Genomic DNA, 21,252 nt, shown 5'->3' with positions numbered 1-21,252 from the left:
TCATGCTTTTCCCATAATGAGATCCGAGCTGTGAGGAGGCCAAACCATGTTTATTAACACTCCTTGTTTCTCGTTTTCTTCTAAATATTGTCTGCATAGTTTGGAACTATGCTCGGGATAATTAGTTTGTTGGAAAATGAATACATCTCCAATTAATTGTAAATCCCAAGTAACGGCATTATGTTCTTAAATTTTTTTGTACTATTACTTTTTCACAATTCCGTTTAATTTAGATAAAATCCCACCATCCCGTTCTTGGGTACTGCGTCAAAAGTAAATTCTTTTGAACCAAATAACTTCAACTTGGATTCATCGGTCCATTGGTCTTTTTTAAAATCCTCTTAAAGCCAATCTCAATAAACAAGGGCCCACTGCATCCGTTTTTTCTTATTTTGTGGATTAGCAAAGGTTTTCGAACGGCGATACGACCAAATAGCCGTTTTACTGTAGTCAATGATAAAGGTTTAACTCGGGTATTATTCACTTCAACTCGGATTTCTGGTGCTGTTAGGCTTGTTGGTAACAATGAAATTATCTTCACTTGATGTGGTAGTTCTCAGCTTTCCCCAGAGTGGAAATCTCACGTTCGGATTTACCTTTATTATGTAAAACAATGATGGCAGAAAGCACTTCACTCACTGTTAATTTCGCCTCCACTGCAGAAACCACAAGGTTAGACTAATTGAGATTGTTTGTGAACAACAAACCGATGCAACCTTAGGTAATAATAAGTCGAGAGCACGTGTTTTTAGAAATTAATTAATACTTATTGACCGATAGGAAACAAAAGCAAGCAGAGCAATTAGTTTGTAGCACATCACGATAATAATATTACGACTCTACCTCCTGGCTTTAACAGTGTTGGAAAACAATTAAACAAAGAATTTGGAAGTAATTGAAAGAATGACTTCTTTCTTTACAATTGATAGATGAAATATGTTGTTTTGATGTGATCTTAAACTTTTGGTCGGCAGTGTATATTTACTTAAATTAAATACTTACCCATATATCAATTTCCGGACCGACGTATTTTTTTCCTTCGAAAACCTCAGGTGCGGCATAAGGGGGCGATCCACACCACGTTGATAATTGACCACCGACGGTATAATAATTGGAAAATCCGAAATCGGCTATTTTTATATTATTATTTGAATCTAAAAGAAGATTTTCAGCCTGTAACAAAAACAGTGAGTGTGATTCCAATTTAATTACTAGTTTCAGTTGATACAAAGGAAAGTATTAAAATAAACAATGAAATAATTCAACAATGGAATGGAAATTTTAACAAAATTTCAAATAGAAAAAAACAAACAAATGGAAGTAGTACCTACGTTACTGAATTTACAGAGTTCCATTAATTCTATTCTGTTAATGTTGTAGAAGTATGTAGAAGAAAACGAAAGAAAGTAGCATCGCAAAAAAAGTAATCAGTAAAATCATGAAGTAATACTCAAATTAGAATATTTTCATAAAGTCCGAGATAAGGTTGAAAACTTGAAAATATTATCTATTCAAACAACTACTAATTATCTCACCACTCCTGATGGGAGCCATTAGGATCTATTAATATATAGTCAAGTGTTACAGAGTGTCCCTTATTTTACTCTTTATTACTGTATTGTTTCGTATTACTTAATTTTTGTTTTATATTAATATAACTAACTGAAAAACCATTAATTTCTAATTATTATTGTATTAGTTGAGATTTATTGTACACTGTCCGGTTCTTATGGGAACCAACGTTATAATTAAGCGATTCCAAGTGAGCCTTACTTAAACATGAAGTACCACTAACATATCAAATTACTTAGTTTTATTTTATATTGATAAGACTCTAGCGACCATAAATATCTATTCCCAGAATAGCTTTTTCATACAATAAGATTAGTATTTAAGACAGCATATATAGCAATAGTTTGACATGCAACGAGTACAGTAGTCACTTTATTTATTCATATTTTTTTGCTTTATAAATGATTTTTTTCGAAGTTGTGAATTGAGTTTTTTATCTCACTAACAAGTGACCTAAAATCATCTCCTGGTATCAGTAAAAACATTCAAAATAGGTCTAAGAAAGTGACAACTTGCACAATTATATTAATTAACAGATCACCTATCACATAAATAAAAATAAAATATATGTATATTTTACCAATACTGAAAATTTCTTATTTTCAGTTGTCATATCACAAAAAAGAGCAACCCTCAAACAGAGTTTCTTTATTTAGTTTGCCAAATAAACAATTGATATGAATCTAGTAGTCTGCTGTCATTTAGGTATTTAAAGTAACTAAGAACGTCTGTATAATAAGAACCCAAAAGAAGGTCGTGAAACATGTAAAAAATATCGAAAATATCCAATAGATTGGAAGACATGGAAAGATCGAATGGCCGGCTAGATCCCCCGATTTGACTCCCATTGATTACTTCTTATCGGGTTATTTAAAATTTTAATAGGCCAGACAATATTCTTGATTTAAAAATGAGGAAAACAGAAGAAATTAACAAAATAACTCCTAAGGTTATACCAAAATATTTTTCAGAATTTCAAAATCGCCTCGCTTATCATCAACAAGTGAATGGTGGTCATTTTGCACTTGAACATGCAATTTAATTGTAGAGTACATTGAAAAATACATTCTAAATATTATGTGATATTATTATCTTCATTCTACGTTAATTTTTGTATCATCAAAACTTTACATCTTAAAAATTAATTTTCTCAGTTATGATTGCACCAAATTTAAGAAAAACTTTACCAAAATCCTTTGAAAACACACTCATACACACACGACGCCCTTCATTACTTAAAATTTTCGAGGGGGTGCTTATAATTCAGAAGGGGTGCTGGAGAGGGATAATATTTTCATACTGTAAATTGTCAATTTAAGAATAAAAATCGACCTGTTTCAGGTTTTATGTGAAACAAAAATTCATAGAATCTGGGTAGTCTGAAATGAAACAAGAAAAACATGTTTATAAAGCAGTTGAACTTAACTTTGATAACATTTCAAATTTTAACGATTTTCCTGCATGATCATAAAAAATCGAAACAAAAATGAACAAGGAGAAACTGCTGGTTCAAAATAAAATGGACACACTATGGAAAGGATCCTACCTGAATATTTTATAAAGAAAAACTTTCCGATCCAGAATTTCAATTTACTCACATTAAAAAAAATCTCCAAAATGACTGCTAGCGGGTTACGGGATAATGATGAATTTCTTTAAAAAGAAAAAAACCCAAAGCCTGCTGTCCTGTGTATTCCTGCAGCTCACCAGACATTTTATGAAAATTTGAGTTTTACGTAAGAAGTCCCATAAGTTCTTCAGATGTCGAAAATACTGAGACAATTTTGCGTTCAATTTTGTTTATTAAGTTCAAAAGTTTCAAAGTTGCTAATTTAGGTTAGGTAAGTGAAAAGTCCGAAGCCATATAACAACATTTTTATAGCAAAAACATGATTTTTTTTCGATAAAATATTTTTGCAATACATTGCAGATTATTATAGTTAAGTTGAAACCTTCAAAATTTGAATAAATATTTCCATAACAAAAGAAGATTTTAAATCCAGTTTACTTAAAGCATAGCTTCAGAGAATTAGAACTTTCCACCACTAGGGAGACGGTATCTCAGATTCATTGACATGGAAATGAATTTCGAAGAGTTTCCAAATAGAGATGGGATTATAATATGAAACAGGGAATAGTATATTATATAAGGAGTTTGGAAACATTTCGCACTAGTTACTGATTTACACGAGCCGTGTAGCGGCAGGTGCTGAAACGTGAAGAGTGCAAAATACACTTCCCAACGAGTTGTGCCCACTATTTTTCCTACGACCACGTGGGCTGAAAAGTTAAGAAATCCTACAAAATATTTTTTATTTTGTAGTAGCAGAGGAAAAAACGAAAAGAATGATTTTAAAATATTTTATAAATTAAGAACAGAAAAAGAACTAGTAGAACAATAAATTTTTTGTAACTATATTAAATACCCAACAAAAACTAATTAATTATTAATAATTTTGTTTTACTTTTTCTCTGAGACGCCAGATTCATATTGTATTCGCGTATTCCCTCTATCGTTTGAGACCATATATAACATAAGAAAATGAAGCATTTCAATACATGTATGTTTTGTTATTTTTTAGTACATGTGTGAAATAAGCTACTTCCTTAGGTAAAAATGAGTGTGGAGTCTATCATTTTCAGAAGTGGTTGTAGGAAAACATATATTGTGAAGTAAGAAGTGGGATCAGAAATATTTACCATGATAATGAATCAAACATCAAACTAAAATCATTAGAATTGAACGATTGAATCTCTGATTCTATATATTTGAGAAACCTCAAATATATAGAAAGAATTAAAAGAAATAATCTTGAACAAATAAAAAAATTGGAAATGTTGCTATTAGGAAGAAACTTTAAAAATAACATCAATTAGCTAGGTTTCAGAAATGTTTTAGGTGTCAAACCAACTCTTCCAAAGGAAAGGTAGAAAAGAAGTTAGTATAAAAGCCTTAGTTTAATAATAATAGCTAAATTATTTTAACATAATAAGTTGAGAATGGATTATCTATAGTGGAATAAGTTTAACAAGTATTTATTATCTTAAAAATGTCACCGTGTGCTGCTGTATTAATTCTATTGAGCATTTTTGGCAGGCTTAACATTTTTTTGGTATGTTTTAGGTTGTGATCCAAATACGTACAACAATATTGTAAATTTTGTTCCAGGATTTCTGTAATTCAACGTTCCTCATTCTAATTATCAAATCTTCAAAACAAGTACGAGGATGGTCCTAGAAGTACCAGGTCCAACAAAGAAAACAGAAACATATTTATTTTACAACGTAATGTCCTTTTAGCTCTATACACGTTTCCCAGCGATGTTCAATAAGTTCGATACTCTTTTTATAATAATCATCAAGTTCCTCAAAATAGCTATTATCTGCCGACATCATCTCTTCATTGTAGAAAAATCTTTGATCAACGAGCCATTTTTTCAAGTCTGGGAACAGAAAATAATCTGAGATTGCTAAATCTGGCTAATAGGGTGCATGAGTAGCAATTCAAACTTTAATTCAATAATTTAGGCAATTGCAATAACGGATGTGTGATCTGGTGCAATGTCTTGTTGAAACTATACTTTCTTCTTAGCCAAATACGGCCATTTTTGCTTGATTTCTTCGCTCAAACGTTGTAATAAGTTCATTTAATAATAGCCGTTGATAGTTTCTTCTTTTAAAATATATTCAATAAAAATTATTTCACGCACATCCCAAAAAAATGTCTTTGCTTTCTTTGGAACCGTTGCTCCATTCTAAGTCCATTGTTTTGACTTTTCTTTTATTTCGGAGATGAAGTGACAGGTCTACGTTTCGTCCTTGGTTATGAAAATGAGCAAAATCTACAAAATTTCTGGAGTCGTCACCTCATTCGGTCGACCACTGCGATGCTGAACTTCGTAGGTAGTACGGCTTCGTTTAAACTCTGCTAAACAATATTTTACTGTTGATACGAAGAAGTAGTCGCACCCAAAGTAAAATTTAGTTTAGCTTTTATATTGATTGTGCTAACGCCTTTCAAATAAAAGTATCAAATCACATTCCGATGACCAATTTTTTTTCATTTTCACTAATTCACTGACAACGTTACTATTGAAGGCTGCCAAATGAATAATAAACAACGTGGCATCTTTAAACTTGAAGCGTATACTGTATAGATTGTGTAGGTACTGCCATCTCTAGGTCAGACCATCCTCGTATTATAAGAACAATATTGTATTTCATCATCAAATTCTAGATGTTTGGTTACTCTTTTATTTGTTTTAATCTAAGACCGTTCACATCAATGAAGTGCATCAAAATTTAACGTTCGAATCGATTGTTTCTTAACAATAACCTGAAGCGATTGAAAAAAATGTATTTCCAAATATTCCTTACCAGAATCTACAGTCCTTGCACGATAGGACAGAAATATTTATTATTTTTGTTATGTTATTCCACAATTTATTCTGTACATTTCCATGATTTCAAAATGTAATATTACTTTCATAAATTTATCAGTTTTATTCAATAAAATCTCATTTTATCTCCAGCAACATACTAACATACGCACAAAGAAAATGCATTTCCTCTATGATTGAGCGTTACAGCTATACTTTCCCCAACCTCCTTTTCACTTTGGTCTCTCCAACATAATGCTGTAATAAAAGTGGCTGATGCCCTCGAGAAGTAGTGTTAAAGTGCTCTTGTATCCTTTAGAAAATAGATAAAAAAATCAAAGACTAGAGGAAGTTCGTATTTCAATTTTATCTTTAGATGGAGTGTTAGGAAAGAAATTGAAAAAAGAAATAAGCGATAATGTTTTATGTTTACTTATGTTGATTTCTTAATAAATATGATCATATCTCGGTCGTGCAAATTAAAACTAGAAAAATTATAAATAAAATAAAAGTAATTACGTCAAATATCGTCAACCATATTAATTTGTTGTTTTGAAGTTAAATAACGAAATTCATGTGGACCATACAAATGATGACAGGGTGAAAAATGACTTTTGCTCGACTGCAGAACGGGATTTTTCATCAATACTTACAAGACACCTAAATAATAAATCTGAAATACACAAAATAAAGTTAGTGCATAAGGAGAGTTCAGCAAACCTTGAATATCACGCAGATGATTGTTGAATCTTTTCGACTCAATCTATAAGTCTGGGTTATCATGGATCAATATTCCTTTAGATGTTTGCAGTAGCGTAGATAGACGTGGGCGAAGTGAGTCCACTACCTCGCTATAAAAGGAACCTCGCTAGGTCTCCTTAAATGCTATACCATCAGGTCAAGAATTCTAGTTTATAACTCTAAAATATTCGTATAGCAAAAAAAATTAACATTCAGTTTCTCCCTAACCTGAAGTATATAATACAACACATAAATCCCTTTTCCCCTTTTTTTTTATAAAGACCCAGTAGCCTTTAGCATATTCAAACTTGGTTTGTGTGATTCGAGTGAGTGAGCAGTTTATAAGGAAGTTTGCCTGTAGACAGGAGATTCCTCATTTTTATTTGAGTATCACTAAGTCCGTGTTCATTTCGTAGTTTCATTGTATGTTCTACAGAATCTATATCATAAAGCAATACAATCATTAGTCAAAATACGTACCAAATACGTACCACAAATAGTTCCTAGATAATTAGAAAGATAAAACATAGGTAAATTGAGATAACTACCCAGAATTAAGTTGGAATTTCTGGAGCCGTTGGTGATATTCATACTGAACACACTGTTTACAGCACCACTACACCAATACTCATAGTTGTACTGTCTGACGCGTGTCGATAAACAAGTTATCAAGTATTCATAGACTGAAAATAAACTGCTTCTCTGAAGACGACAACTTGGTTATCGAAACGCGCGTCAGACATTGTAATTGTGAGTGTTAGTGTAGTGGTGGTTTAAACAGTGTGTTCCGTGTGTAACTAGCCAGAATGTCATAATGTCTTAAGGTATTGCTTCAAACATGTTTGCTGTGTAAGAAATCCACATAAATTCACACAAGTAACAGTCTTAAAATTGGAATGGTTACCGAACCGATATTGAAAACTGGACTGAGCTAATCCTCATAGTCACTCAACTCTATTTGTGCCTGCGCCATTATCCGGATCTATGAAGTTCTGGCTGTGGTTAACAGTTTGATGGTCTCAATTTCTGTTTGAAATACTAATTCTGTTGAACGATAAGGATCTATTATATTGAGCATTAGTGAAATAGCTAATTAGTCCTCCACAGCGTTCAATAACCTTTTTTTGTGTCTCTGAAAATGCCACCAAGCACTTTCTCTATTTCTACAGTTAGACCAGAAACACCTATTAAAAGGAAATTGACTAATAATTTTGGCACATAATAGATTTTGACCATTTGTATTTTAATTTTTACTACTTTTCGAATGAACAATAATCTAAAATTCAAAATATTTGCCAAATAATAATCTTTTGAAGCGTTGGAACGACTTTGGTATAGTACTTAAAGAATGAGAAAGTGAAAACACGGAATCTCATGAGCCTTACGAAGAATTGCAGCTTTTATTATCTACTAAACTCCATTAGAGACACCAATCAGATGATTCAATACATAATTACAAATATATTGGATGGCACCTATCAAAATTATGTTGAATGTGCCTTTGGGTACAACTTCAGCAGAAAGGAGTTAATAATTTCCTATTGTTCTTAAAGCAGATTAAGCTGCATAAATTGATTTTAGAAAGTCATTACTAGTAGATTTTAGTAAAACAAAAAATGGAATAAATTGAGTATCGAGATGTCGTTAAATATTTGTTTTAACGACGAGCGTTCGGTATGGCTAAAAACTGCAGGAACCAGCGATATCATCGAAAAAGTTCGCCAAATGGTACGTGACGACCGTCGAATTATCGGTATATCAAAAGAATGTATTTACCATAGACTGACTGAAGAATTCGAAAAATTTTCAGGGCACTGGATTGCAAAGGGCGAAAAAGGGAAACACAGTTTCATCAGCCGATAAAAGATGGCGACCGTTTTTGTGGGATATTCATGGGATTGTGTTTATTGACCATCTGCAAAACCATAAAATAATATCAGGACTGTATTACGCATCATTGCGGCATTTGAAGAGAAAGGATCGGTGATCGACATGGTCGAAGTTCACGAGTTGTAATTCGAATTGGTCGAAGACTCATAGTATTCACCAAATGCGGTTCAAAGACTTTTTTCTGTTTCATAACTCTAAACTTTGACTCGCAAGAAAGGAATTTTCATCAGACTAGAACTTGATAGAGTAAGTAAACGCTTATTTTAAGGAGAAAGACGACAAAGTGTATGGAGTTAAATGGAGACTATGGTAGAATAGAAAAGTGATTAGTGATTAGTGCAAAATGTTTTGTTTCTGTGTTACGTTGGAAACTTTTCAAACAACCCTCATATGACTTACCTTTAAATCTCTATGAACTATATTACGGTTGTGGCAGTATTCTACAGCTGACAAAATTTGCCAAAATTTATTCCTTGAATGGTCCTCAGTCATCCGACCATACCTAGCGATGTAATCTGAAAGAAAATAAATAAATTGGCAAAAATGGTTGAAGAAATTGCTGGGTTATGAACTGTATCAGTAACGTTACCTTTCAGTTCAACATATCACTTTATTTTCTTTAAATAATAGTAGTAATAAAAGGTTTAATGCGAACAAAAAGCAGGGAACCCCTTGAAAATGACGAAGATGCCGAATACGAAATTATTTAATCATTGATTATTCGATAACAACAATTTGTTCATATTTTGTTGTTCAAAAACATAGTGTAACATATGAATAACAATGTAATTTGGATTATTTGATAATAAAATTGCTTCGTGAACCTATACAATATAGCCGATCTTCTTATGGTAACATTATCTTCATTTTGTTTTTTTTTGCGAATTATGATTATTGAAAGTTGTGGGGATTCAATTTCGCTCAAATCAAAATGTCAAATTTGAAATTATTTAAATATCCTAAAAATATTCTGTTTCACATGGAAATTATATTAATTAATTGTCTAAAATGAGCTTTTTAATCAAAATAGAATATTGAGTACAATAAATACATTCATTTTAAGTGATTGAAGTTTAAAAAATATTTAAGGTGTTTAAGTATGCGTCACAATTAAAACAAAATTTTGTCGCTACATTGCAGATTCACTTACGACAAAAACAACGAAACAAAGCGAACAAATTTAATTACGTCATGAAACTATTAGGACATATGAAACACTGGTTATTAGAATGTAATAATAAAACAATATGCTATAACTTTGCTAAATGCTCTAGCTGTATAAAAATGAAAATATTATCGATACTCAGCAGTAATGTATACCCTTTTTTCAAAATACGCATATTTTGATACCTTCTTACTATTAAATGAGAAAAAATCATTTGGATATGACCCATTTGTCTTCAGAACGAGGAATTGAGTCTACCCTTGTAGAGCGCTGCTATAGTAAGCTGTCTATTTCACTGGGGAAATTTTTTTTCCGTTCATTTTTGAGGTTTAGGATTATTACAGGATTGCAAATGAGCCAAAACATCGAGTCATTAAAGAGGAAACAGATTGTAAGGAGTTCCCTAGTTGCCAAATCGCCAACACAATGACTGACACATTTGTAGATTCTTAGCACTAGTAAATCATAGACACATCAATAAAAATATTTTTAATAAATACGGAATCTTTTATTCTCAGAATTTTCTCTTCAGTTCAAGTAGCTAAAGCACTATCTATAGGTTACAAAAGTTAATGTTTATTGGGCAAAATCAGTTAAATAAAGGTTAGTATGTTACTCACACAAGCAGAGTATTTTCGATTACGTATAAGCTACTCTATGTCCTGTATGTGACAACATATCAGGTTGTGCTGGTGTGCTTAAATGCCGCTTTAACCTATTCGATATATGTAATTTTTGTTACACAAGCTTTCCTTAGGTAATTAAAGAAGTCGAAATTTTAAAAAAAAAACTTCTAACTGCTTCTAACTTCTAAACTAGAACATCAAAATTCCAGTGATTGATTATGTATATCCATACAATGTATTTGACAGTGAAAAGGAATTGACATTACTAGGATTACCACAAGAAAATGAGAACATAAATAGTTTCTTTTAGTAGCCTACAGTATTAGAATAGTTGTCTTAATAGTAGCCTAACACCTTGATAATAGTTGTCTAAATAGTAGCCTAACACCTTGATAATAGTTGTCTAAATAGTAGCCTAATAGTAACAAAAACTTAGTCTGAAATAAAAATTTAGGAAGTTAACATACATCTTTTATAACTACTAGATTTTTTTCTTCCACTTCTACTACTTTTCTTCTATAATTTGAAAGTAGAAAAAAGTTTTTGCCATAAACTACAATATAATAAGGAATATTAAACAGAACTTAGTTTTCAGCAGAAGAAAAAAACTCATGAAATATCAGAAGCATTTCAACATATTTGACATTTATGTTTGCATGACGGACTGCTTCCTTTTCGTTACCATTATGTTCTCTGCCGCTCATTCGTTCTACCGTACTTTGAGCCAATCTGATATCTTCCATATCATTAGTTTTTTTTAAATCTTTTCTTTGCTTCTTCTAATAGCTTATTAGCTGGGTTTTTTTCTTATTATTGCAGCACAAATGACTTATCCTTGTTTTCTTTTTCTAATTTCTCTTTATCGATTCGCTTGTCTTCTTTAATTTATTTTTGCTCTTTTAGATATCAGTGTCGATGAAAGGAGAAGTTTTTGAAATTCAAACTAACTTGAATAAAATAAAAAACACTACCATGAAGAGGTCCTATTTAAATTACACTAAAATCTATTAAGATTATTTCAATACTAAGCACCTCCAGTATGGTTTTTGTATGCAGCATCGAAATAAACATATAAAGGGCAGATTAATTTTTATACTCTTGAAAGACGACATAACACTATATTCAAAGACTCAGAAGAGGTCAATAATCTATTATAATATACCTTTCCTATTATTCATAATTAATCAGCAATTTATATTCTGTCTGTTGCAAGTTTTATGCAGTCTACAACTTAAATATCTATAAAAGATGAAACCGGCACACACAAGTGGCATTCAAGATTTTTATTTCCCTGGTTCTAGAGATTTGTAGCTCTGTGTGACTTCTGTAATACCCTTATATTGGTCGCACAGTATTTTTACAAATATTCGGTAGAAGTATATCTCGAATACGTAAAGTTTTTAGAACAAATATTACATGAATTCGTCTCATACAAGGGTAAGTTAGGTTAGGTTAAACGAAAACATTTTGATGCCTGTACGGCTGCTGTGTCTTGAATTAGTGGACTGTATTGGACTGTATTATTTTACCCGAATAAGGAATATAGTCACAAAGGTACTAGTAATGTTATGGCTCTTCGATTCTGTAGTAGTAGAAACTATTCGCTTTTACTTTAGGGTAAGTAAATATCTTACCGGGATCTTGTTTCTCTTTTTTCATACTTCAATTTTACACAATCTTGTTTAACTTGAGCTTATTAAAATTATCACAATTATATTCTAGATTAGAATAAAGCTTTTCTGAATGTCTTTTTAATACATATGATAAAAAATTAGCTCATAACCACGAGGGTTGCTACATAAGTTTTAACATATGGCCATACTAGTGCTATTTGAGTTGTTTACAAATACTTGAAACATTCATCTTGGTCAAAAAATTGAATCGCGAACATTTTCGTGCGATGATTTTCTATGACTTTTGACGTAGATTAGACTTTTGGTGATGAAAAATCATCTCCAATCACCGTGTTTTGCTGGTTTTCCGAATTCAATCGTGGTTTCACTTCGCTGCAGGGTTAATTTCGTGAAGGTCATCCAAAATCGGCTGTTGTGTCAGACAACATAGATTCTGTGCGTAAACTGATATTGCTAGATCGTCATACTGTGAGATAAAGGTATAATTGAGCATCAGCTCCACTTGCATACATTCAATATGCTGAAAAAATTCAAAAGCGGTGCTTCAAAAGATGTCATGGACCTGTGCATAAGAACCCGAAATTAAACAACAATCCATCAGAGCAACGTAGAACGGTCAAGTCTGAATGGTACACTAACATTTGTTTGCCAGAAATATTCGAAAACAAGGAAACCAATCGCAGAACACGAATAATCATCCACTCCGACAATGCGTGCTCTCACACATCAGTTTAAACAAAAACAGTCAAAACATTGAATTGATAGATCATCCGCCGTACAGTCCTTGTTTAGCACCCAATGATTTCTTCTTATTCTCGCAGATAACAACTAAATTGTTACATTTTTCAACACCTGAAGAAGCGGTTAATGCGTTCAAATTATATGTTTTAGAGGTACCTCAATCGGAATGGAAAAAGCATTTGTTTTTATTTGTCCATCTTAAAACTTAAGGAGCAACCATCGTACCTTTAGTTGTACAATTTTTAAAAGTGTCTACTTACAAGAGGTGTTATGTATAGGTTAAAAAGAGAAAGTGTAAAAAGTCTCATAAGAATTTATAGTTCATAAAATATGCTGATCTAGAGTCTTTTTTATGTTGCATTTAAATTTCTGTATACTTTTTTTATGGCGATAAAATGGTTTTTGTAGTTTAGGAGTCTTTACAGACTGTCTACGCGGAAACTGCAGTTCATCAGTTTCTGGGATAATCGTCGAGGTGGTTAACTTAACTCAATATCTGTTGGATTTCTCCATGTATCGATTTTATCAGTTGCGGTGAGATAGGGAACGGCAGGGTCGGCTTGAGAATTAATTTGATGTTATTAATTCATACCATTTTCTGATGAAATAATTTTAAAATTCCAACAGTGCATAAACTAAGAAAATTACTTTTAAAAAACACCCATGTAGCAGTAAATGCGATTTTTTTAATGGTGTCATTTCTCGTTAGTTAGAAGAAAAGTATAGTATATTATATTATAAGGATTAAAAGTGTATATTTTTTTTACGAGCAATATTTGCAGTTGCGATGCGGAGCGCAGCGCAGCCGAGTGAATGCAAAATTGCGAGTCATGTAGACGTATTAATCATATAATTTTTGTAGTAGTTTAGTAGTACTTTTAGTCCTAGGATTAAAAGTAGCGTTTTTAATCCTAGGATTAAAAGTGTTGCTAAGCAACGAGCAAATTTTTGTACGGTAAGGGAAATTGATGGCTTTTGCACCTGAAAATAGTACAAAAATGTCAACATTTTTTGAAAAAAAACAATATTTCTTTCCCATTTTTATATCCATGCGTAGCTTTATTTTGACAACAAACACGGCGAGTTTTAAATATGGCACGCCTGATAAGATTTTTATAAATTTTAATCCGTAATATTTTTGTAATTTGGTCAATATTAGATCTTTTTTTATCAGTAATTATAATAATTATATAATATATAATTTTTGGTTTCAAAAATACTGTATGCTGAATATTTTCTATTTAATGTTCATCATACCTAATTACCAAAATTCTTATCTTCACTAAAGTGAAAATGAAATATTAATATGGGTACGATTGCAACAATGACCACTTCACTTTGAATAATTGAATCTTCAATAATATTAGGATATGGTGTTGTCGTCATAATATAATTATGGCATTACATCTCACATATTGTCAGCAAATTATACCCTTACAAATGTTCACAAGCAGTTTATCAATGTTATTACATATATAGATAATGAATCTGCCAAAGTATTAACAACAAAATAACTAGAAATAAGCCTGAAATAACATAGATTGCTCGAGATGATCAGTGTATTAATAAATATAAATCTTTTAGATTTTGAGAAAACAAATTCTATGAAATCAGCGTCTCTCGTAACAACCTTTAAAAAGATTACAATTACAAAAACAAAAGAAATCAACAACATAGAAAAAACCTAATCGTTTTGTTGAAAGAAAGTTGTTTTTTGATCCATATAAATTTACTATTGTATTTAAAAATTACATACCACAATTATCATTTGATTAATGTAAGTAATTTTTAATTTTTTCATATTGTGTATATATAATCTTTTATTTTATATTATTGGCCATAATTTCAATATTCGGAATATATATTGAAGAGAATACTTTGTTATTGTTTTGCCAGAATTCCACAACGCTTATCTTTATTACCTTTATTATGATGACTAAAATAACGAAGTGTAATTCTTATTCCTACTACTGTGACTGAATTGATTAAAAGTTTGTTCAAAAATTTGCTTACACAATACTGAAATGTTATGATCAAAGTCGTTCAAATTTAAAAAAAAGGAATTTTTTCTGATTAACTTATTTTTTATATTAATGGAAACGTAAACCTTATACTAGTCACATAACAAGAGAATCTTACATCTGATTTCAACAAAAGATTAAAGTATGGGCTGGAATACTAAGTACGAAATAATTTTTATTTTTCTCATTTTCTTTAGTTACTTACAAAATCAAGTATTTTCAACTGCCTTTGATTTAGGACAATTTTCTAAGCAACAATATATGGTGTCAATTGCTAAATTGGATAATAATGGATTTTTTGTCGTTTCAAAATTTTGAGAGATAGGAATTTTATAGATTTTTTCCTGTCGTATGTTTTCTACAGTAAGATTTGAAAAAATATTTTACTTTAACAGTTGAACTATTTATTAATTTACTTTATTTACTTAATCACTTTAATGTACACTATCGGTAAAAAATTTTCGCCCGCCCTATAATTTGAAGATGAGTCGTGGAAAACAAGAACAAATGCCGAGCTGAATGGAATATATAACGAGCCTAATATTAAGCAAATAGCCAGAGCCCAAAGATTCAGGCGATTGGAAGATGTGCGCAGAATGAATAAAAATAGAATTGCCAAGCGAGCACAAATGGAGGAATAGGGAATTAGAAGAAAAAACAGGTCGAACAAGAAATTGGTAGGGGAGGTTACATCAGATTGCCGAAGAGAGGGAGCAGTTTGCGGGATACACTACAGTACGTTATTATTGAATATTTAAATTTTTCATTCATCGATTTAACCCCCTTTCACTTTCATTATTTCGATGCACAATTTTGGCACTCTCTGTAACAATTTCGACAAATATTTGGTTCCATTCGTTTATCAGGATATTCCAAAGATGTGAAATCGAAGTAGGACTCTGCCTTCTGACTTCTCTGTCTAATTTGTCTCACAACAACTATCGGGTTAAGTTCGGGCGACTGTGTTGGGCAAATAATTAATTTCAGAACATTCTTCCTTTTCAATTCTCTCAAATACTTTCTGCACAGCTCAGACGAATTCTTGGTATGGTTGTCATGCTGGAAGATAAATTTTTTATCGATCAGGCACTAGCAGCAATATACTACATTTCCCTTTAATATTTCTTATAGCCTTCTTTCTTAAAAATTCCTTCAATTTTTACCAGATCTTCAGTCGACCCTTCTGCAAAACATTCCCAAATCATCACCGAGTTTCCGCCGTGTTTTAAATACTTCTACACTCTTCTCTTAGACCCAAAACACTCAAACTTTGCCTCTTCACTACATATAAAACTTTCTCCTACCCTTCATGCGTCCAATTTTTATGTTCTTCAGCCCATTGCAGCCTCTTAATTTTATTTTGAAATCTTAAAAAAGGTACTCAAAGGCAGATCCCTAGATTTATTGATCTGAGCTGTTATCTCTGGGCTTGTGGGTCGTCGGTCACGTGTACTAATAATCAATCAATACTGTTACGAACAAGCTCGCGAAAGGGGTTCTTAGGCCGACCCTGTCCAGTTACAATGGAATTTTAAAATTCGGCGAATTCGCGCGGTACCATTAATATATATTTTTTAAATGGCGGACGGGCCTTTGATGAACTTTTTATTATAGAAGGCGGTTTATTAATGTATTTCTTTGAAATAATTTCTAGGAAAGTCTATTTATTTATTTCTTGTATTTCTTTTTGTTCTAGAAATTTGAAGCTTATGTAGGGCATTAAGTTTAGTTTTAAATAAATAGTCGAAGTAAAAATATCGAATTAGTAAAAGTAATCGAAGAAATTATTTAGGTGATATTTATAAGTAAATTATTAAGTTAAGTGTATTTTATAGTGTATAAATGAATTAAGAACGTGAGAGACAATGTTTAATAATTCTTCTCACGAATTGAAAGAGGGTAAATAGAAACGTTATAATACGTTTATCTTCAGGGATTTTGGTTTTTCGAGGCCGCCCTGAATGCTTTCTATCGCCAGATGCTGGTTAGGTTAGTCCATATTTTATCAGATTGTAGTCTGAATTTGCTTCACAAAAAGATGTCTTGGTACAAAAAGTAAAGTTAATAGGACATTCTGCCATTTCACTGGGACTAAACATTAATCTTCAAATACAGGAGGAATAATTCTCAGTTCAAAAAGAACAAACCAATCAGCCGGTACTTGGAACTTTCAACTTCTCGCACTCACCGACAAAATATAAACATGCGCTCTTATAAAGTAAACAAATAACGGGAATTGTCATAGTGTATTAATTTGAAAACGTTGATTATCTCGCCAATACTGATGAGAACCATTCAAGATATGTTAACCATATATTCAGTTATACAATATGTTTCTTGTTTTATGCTCCATTAACGTATCGTATCGTCTCGGTTTACCTAATTTCTGTCTTATATTAATGTGACTGTGAAGAATCATAAATCTACCTATTTAACTTCTACTTACTATTGTAGTCGTCAAGATTTATTGTAAACTGACCGTCCTCAACGTCTTACAAAAGCGATTCCATATATCCGTTAGACGCTTCAAGTTCCATTAACTTATCAAATTACTTATCCTTATTTTTGTATTGATGTGACGTAACGACTATAAATCTAATTAATTATAGCTTTTGTATACAATAGGATTAGTATTTAACCTTCCGTCAGGCGCATTTAATCTATGAGATGAGTAGAATATGTTTTGAGCTACTCAGTTTCTGTGTTTCACAACAGAGAGGTAGCCTACAGCTATCTTCTCAACTGATTTCTTAGAGTTAGAGACGTTACTTTACCCAGCTTAGATACTACGGAGTGATCGGCAATCCTTGGAAAAATTGAGAGGTTAGGACGGGTATGGAGTGAAACGGTTTCAAATTTCTTGTAATATGCTTTCGATTTGATAATATCAATACCAAAAAAGCTCAAGAAAAATTGGTAGCTGCATTATATGGTTCAATCATTTGTAGATAAATAGATAAGGTTTTCCTTAGTATGTGAATCGGGCAATTAGAAGCATTGGTATACGAATATGTTCCAAATATCGCGCAACTGTTAAATTCTCGCAAAAGAAATAAAGACCAATAAATTTTTCCTTGAGCACATAATTATTGAGGGCGCTGGAGAATTGTGTCGATTTACTGTACTACTTAAACAAAACGTTGATACGTCAAAAAATGATATTTCTTTCCAAAAAGTTAAACTATGGCCAGTACCCTATGTGGGTTTACTTGAAAATTTCTGGTATCGTGGTCGACCATTCCGATGCTGGTCTTCGAAAGTCGTACGGCCTCGTTTAAATTCTGTTACCCAATATTTTACTCGTATTCTAATGACAGCAAAATATCTAACTTTGCATCGTCGCTTAGTCCTGGTCTTCCAGATTTTTGAACATCCTTAACCTACAATAATTCTGCTTACAGAGGGATAAACTAGCATAGATTGTTCCATAAAGTTTTGACATCCAACGAGAACAGTAGTCAGATTATTGAAGCCACTTTTTTATTTATATTTTATGTTAATAAATAGTTTTTAAAAGTTGTAAATTAACTCGTTTAACCTGTAGTGTATATCTATATTGTTTCATTCATTGTTGGACCGTATTTTTGGCTATCTTTTCAACTAGAAATTTTCTCTGAAACAAAAAATGTTTCAATGACTACTCCTATCTTGTTTAATATTTTTGTAGTACTGCTCCGAACGAATTAGAATTAGAAAATTTAACCAAATAAGGTGTATGCTATCTCTAAAGTAGATCGCGTTTAAAGTTGTACGGAAAAATAGTAAATTTTATCTAGGCTACATCAAATTGTTTTTACATCCTTGACTGAAAACAGTTTTTCATAAAGTGATTAATATTGTACGAATCTACTTCCATAATATTTAGTACCGGCGTATCGTCCTTGTTTCGAGTCACTGGGGCCCAGGGCTACGTCATTTCCCTTTGTCTGTCGATTATCATCTACGTACTCCAACTATTCTAACCAGACTGTGACGTCAAATCGTTAAGGTCGTGCGTAGGCGTCGTAATATTATAAGCCAGGGGTGGGCAACTTTTTGTGTAGCGAGGGTCAGATTACGGTTAATTTTTCGTAGGCGGGCCGAAGTAAAAACTAACAATTTTTTTATGAGAATCAAAAAAACAACGTTAATTAAGAATTACATTTCTTTCTAGTATCATATATTATCAATTAAGGTGAAATAAAAAAAATGATTAAGCATTGTTTATCAATGTGACCTTTGTTGTTATATCAGAAGTTAGTAGAAAGTTGTTTTTGGTTACTGAAGTTCTATATTTCGATTTAAGAAATTTTGTTTTCGAGTACATCTGTTAACAACTAAGTTGTGCCAAATAAGGACCAGATGAACTTTGCATTATTAATCAAATTTCGGAAATTTTTTGTCCGAAAGATAAAATCCTGTAGGTTTAGCGTAATTAATAATCCCTTTATTTGGAAGGTAGAATGACGAAGTTTAATAGATTTAGTCATCGTATACGTAATCTGGTGTTTCGAGCTAAACGAATAAAATAAGGGGCTCAGTTCTATTACACGTATTAACAATTTTTTTGCATGATCACAGCATTAGAACAACCATGGTTTGATTTTAATGCCAAATTATAAATAAAGATTTTGATATATTTGTTCAACTCAAAACAAATTATACTGGTTACGTTAAATCCGAGGATTTCACGACTAAAAAAGGAGAGGAGTTTAGAGTTAATTATATTGTTGTATTGAAATAGTCCGGTCAAATTAGACCAAAAAATAAGAGTGAAGCTACATAAATTCCCATCAAGCTGAAAGTACAATTGAAAATAAAATTTGAAAGTTCCCCATCATTTCCGAGTATGGTAAAAATTTTGATCAAGGTCAAAGGTAAAAAATGAGATCTCGTAGTTTTCAGCGAAACGGTGAGTTTTATCATAAAAAAAAATGTCGTATTTAATGGCTATAATGATTGCACGAGAAATACCAAAGCTGCAGAACAACATCGTCGAATTTTAGCAACATTTTCGTCAATTGATAATTTATTTGATGAGCTTATGATAGTTTCCACCAGTCAACAGAAATTTCTTACAAATTCTCACTAGAAATCTCGGTTCATTTAATGTTGTAAGAAAAGTTTACTACTGAATAGTTATTTGTATGCCAGGACTGAAAGTGCTACTTTGTTGGACGAGTCCAAAAAAGTAGTATTTCAGCCGCGGCCTACACAACATTTTTTAGACGACGCATAAGATCCAAAACTTTTTCAATTACACTGAGGAAAGAAAATAAATATAAAGAGAATTATAAACATTTTATTTATTGTACAATATAATGTACTTAATGATATTTGCAATGTCAATATTAATTTATTAATTATTTGCAAAAAGTAATGTTGATTGTACTTCCACAACAATTATTAATATTTATTGGATTGGATGCAGATGGAATCTCTGTAGATGTGTTTGTGATTTCGATATGTTGATCGATTCGTATTTGTGGTGGAAGAAAGTATTCTGTTAGCAATTTCAATTTTGTTTGTTATTGAATCATCTATATAAGCTTCCGCTACGGTGAAAGAAGCCCACCCACCATTCCTTTTTAACATCAGAAGGTCTACTCCAGAGCGTCCCGAAAGTGTTTTGCAGTACAGAACTGTCACTTTCACTACATGAAACACTCAAAACGCAACTTTCGGTATGTAAATGAATACAGAATGAACTTTCAGATGGCGTCGTCTAAAAAATATATTGGTGGAACCATTAAATAAGTATTGATACGTTTTTTGTAGATAATTATATGTTTTACAATTTTCGTCTAAGTTATTTTTATGATAAAACTCACCGTTTCACTGAAAACAGCTAGAACTTAACCTGTGACCTTGAATAAAATTTTTTCCATAAACGGAAATGATGGGAAACATTCAAATTCTAAGTTCAATTTTATTTTAAACAATTTTACTAATTTTCAGCTTGATGGGAATTTATGTAACTTCGAATGTCTAAATTGACCGGATTGAAGGAAGTGGAAACAAAAGTAGAACAAGTACAACTAGGATGCAGAAATATGGAAATAGTTGGAGTCTTTGAATGTGTTTATGCCCACTATTTAGTTGGGCGTCGAAATACAGAGCGATGGAAATAGAGAAGTGAATGCGGCCATTAATTTACTGGGAATAAAATTAACGTGTATAAATAATTATGTCGATCAGTCCTCATACATCGTAGTGTAAATTCGGTACATCCATATAAATAAAAATATGGAAAACCAACAGCTTACATAGTTTGGACACCTTTTGTTCTCCATTCTACCAACATATCCAACCGATATAATCTGTTGATTCTCTATTTTCGTAATTAGAGGTTCTATATTCTCTTTGTCTCCATTCTTCAGAATGCAGGTTTCGAAGGTATGAACGCCAGTATACTGGTTCGCGATTGCCGAGCTAAAATTCGCTGCTTGCAATATAATATAACGGATAAAAAAGAAAAAAATCTCTTGTCATGATACCGTGTGG

The 21,252-nt window shown here is 31.8% G+C and overlaps 1 protein-coding gene across 2 annotated transcripts in view; it reads right to left on the bottom strand.

Annotated features, from left to right (window-relative positions):
- Window positions 1-21,252, bottom strand: part of LOC130899904 (serine/threonine-protein kinase SIK2-like) — a 142,948-nt gene that overhangs the window by 67,188 nt on the left and 54,508 nt on the right. For both annotated transcript variants that reach the window (XM_057810081.1, XM_057810082.1), the window contains 2 exons: window positions 8,982-9,097; window positions 1,003-1,173 (listed from right to left, as the gene is read on the bottom strand). In XM_057810081.1, the coding sequence (XP_057666064.1) occupies window positions 1,003-1,173; window positions 8,982-9,097 (287 nt within the window). The remainder of the gene's footprint in view (window positions 1-1,002; window positions 1,174-8,981; window positions 9,098-21,252) is intronic.

This window comes from Diorhabda carinulata, chromosome 12, assembly GCF_026250575.1.
Source record: "Diorhabda carinulata isolate Delta chromosome 12, icDioCari1.1, whole genome shotgun sequence".
NCBI lineage: Eukaryota > Metazoa > Arthropoda > Insecta > Coleoptera > Chrysomelidae > Diorhabda > Diorhabda carinulata.
This window is presented reverse-complemented; position numbering and strand designations above follow the sequence as displayed.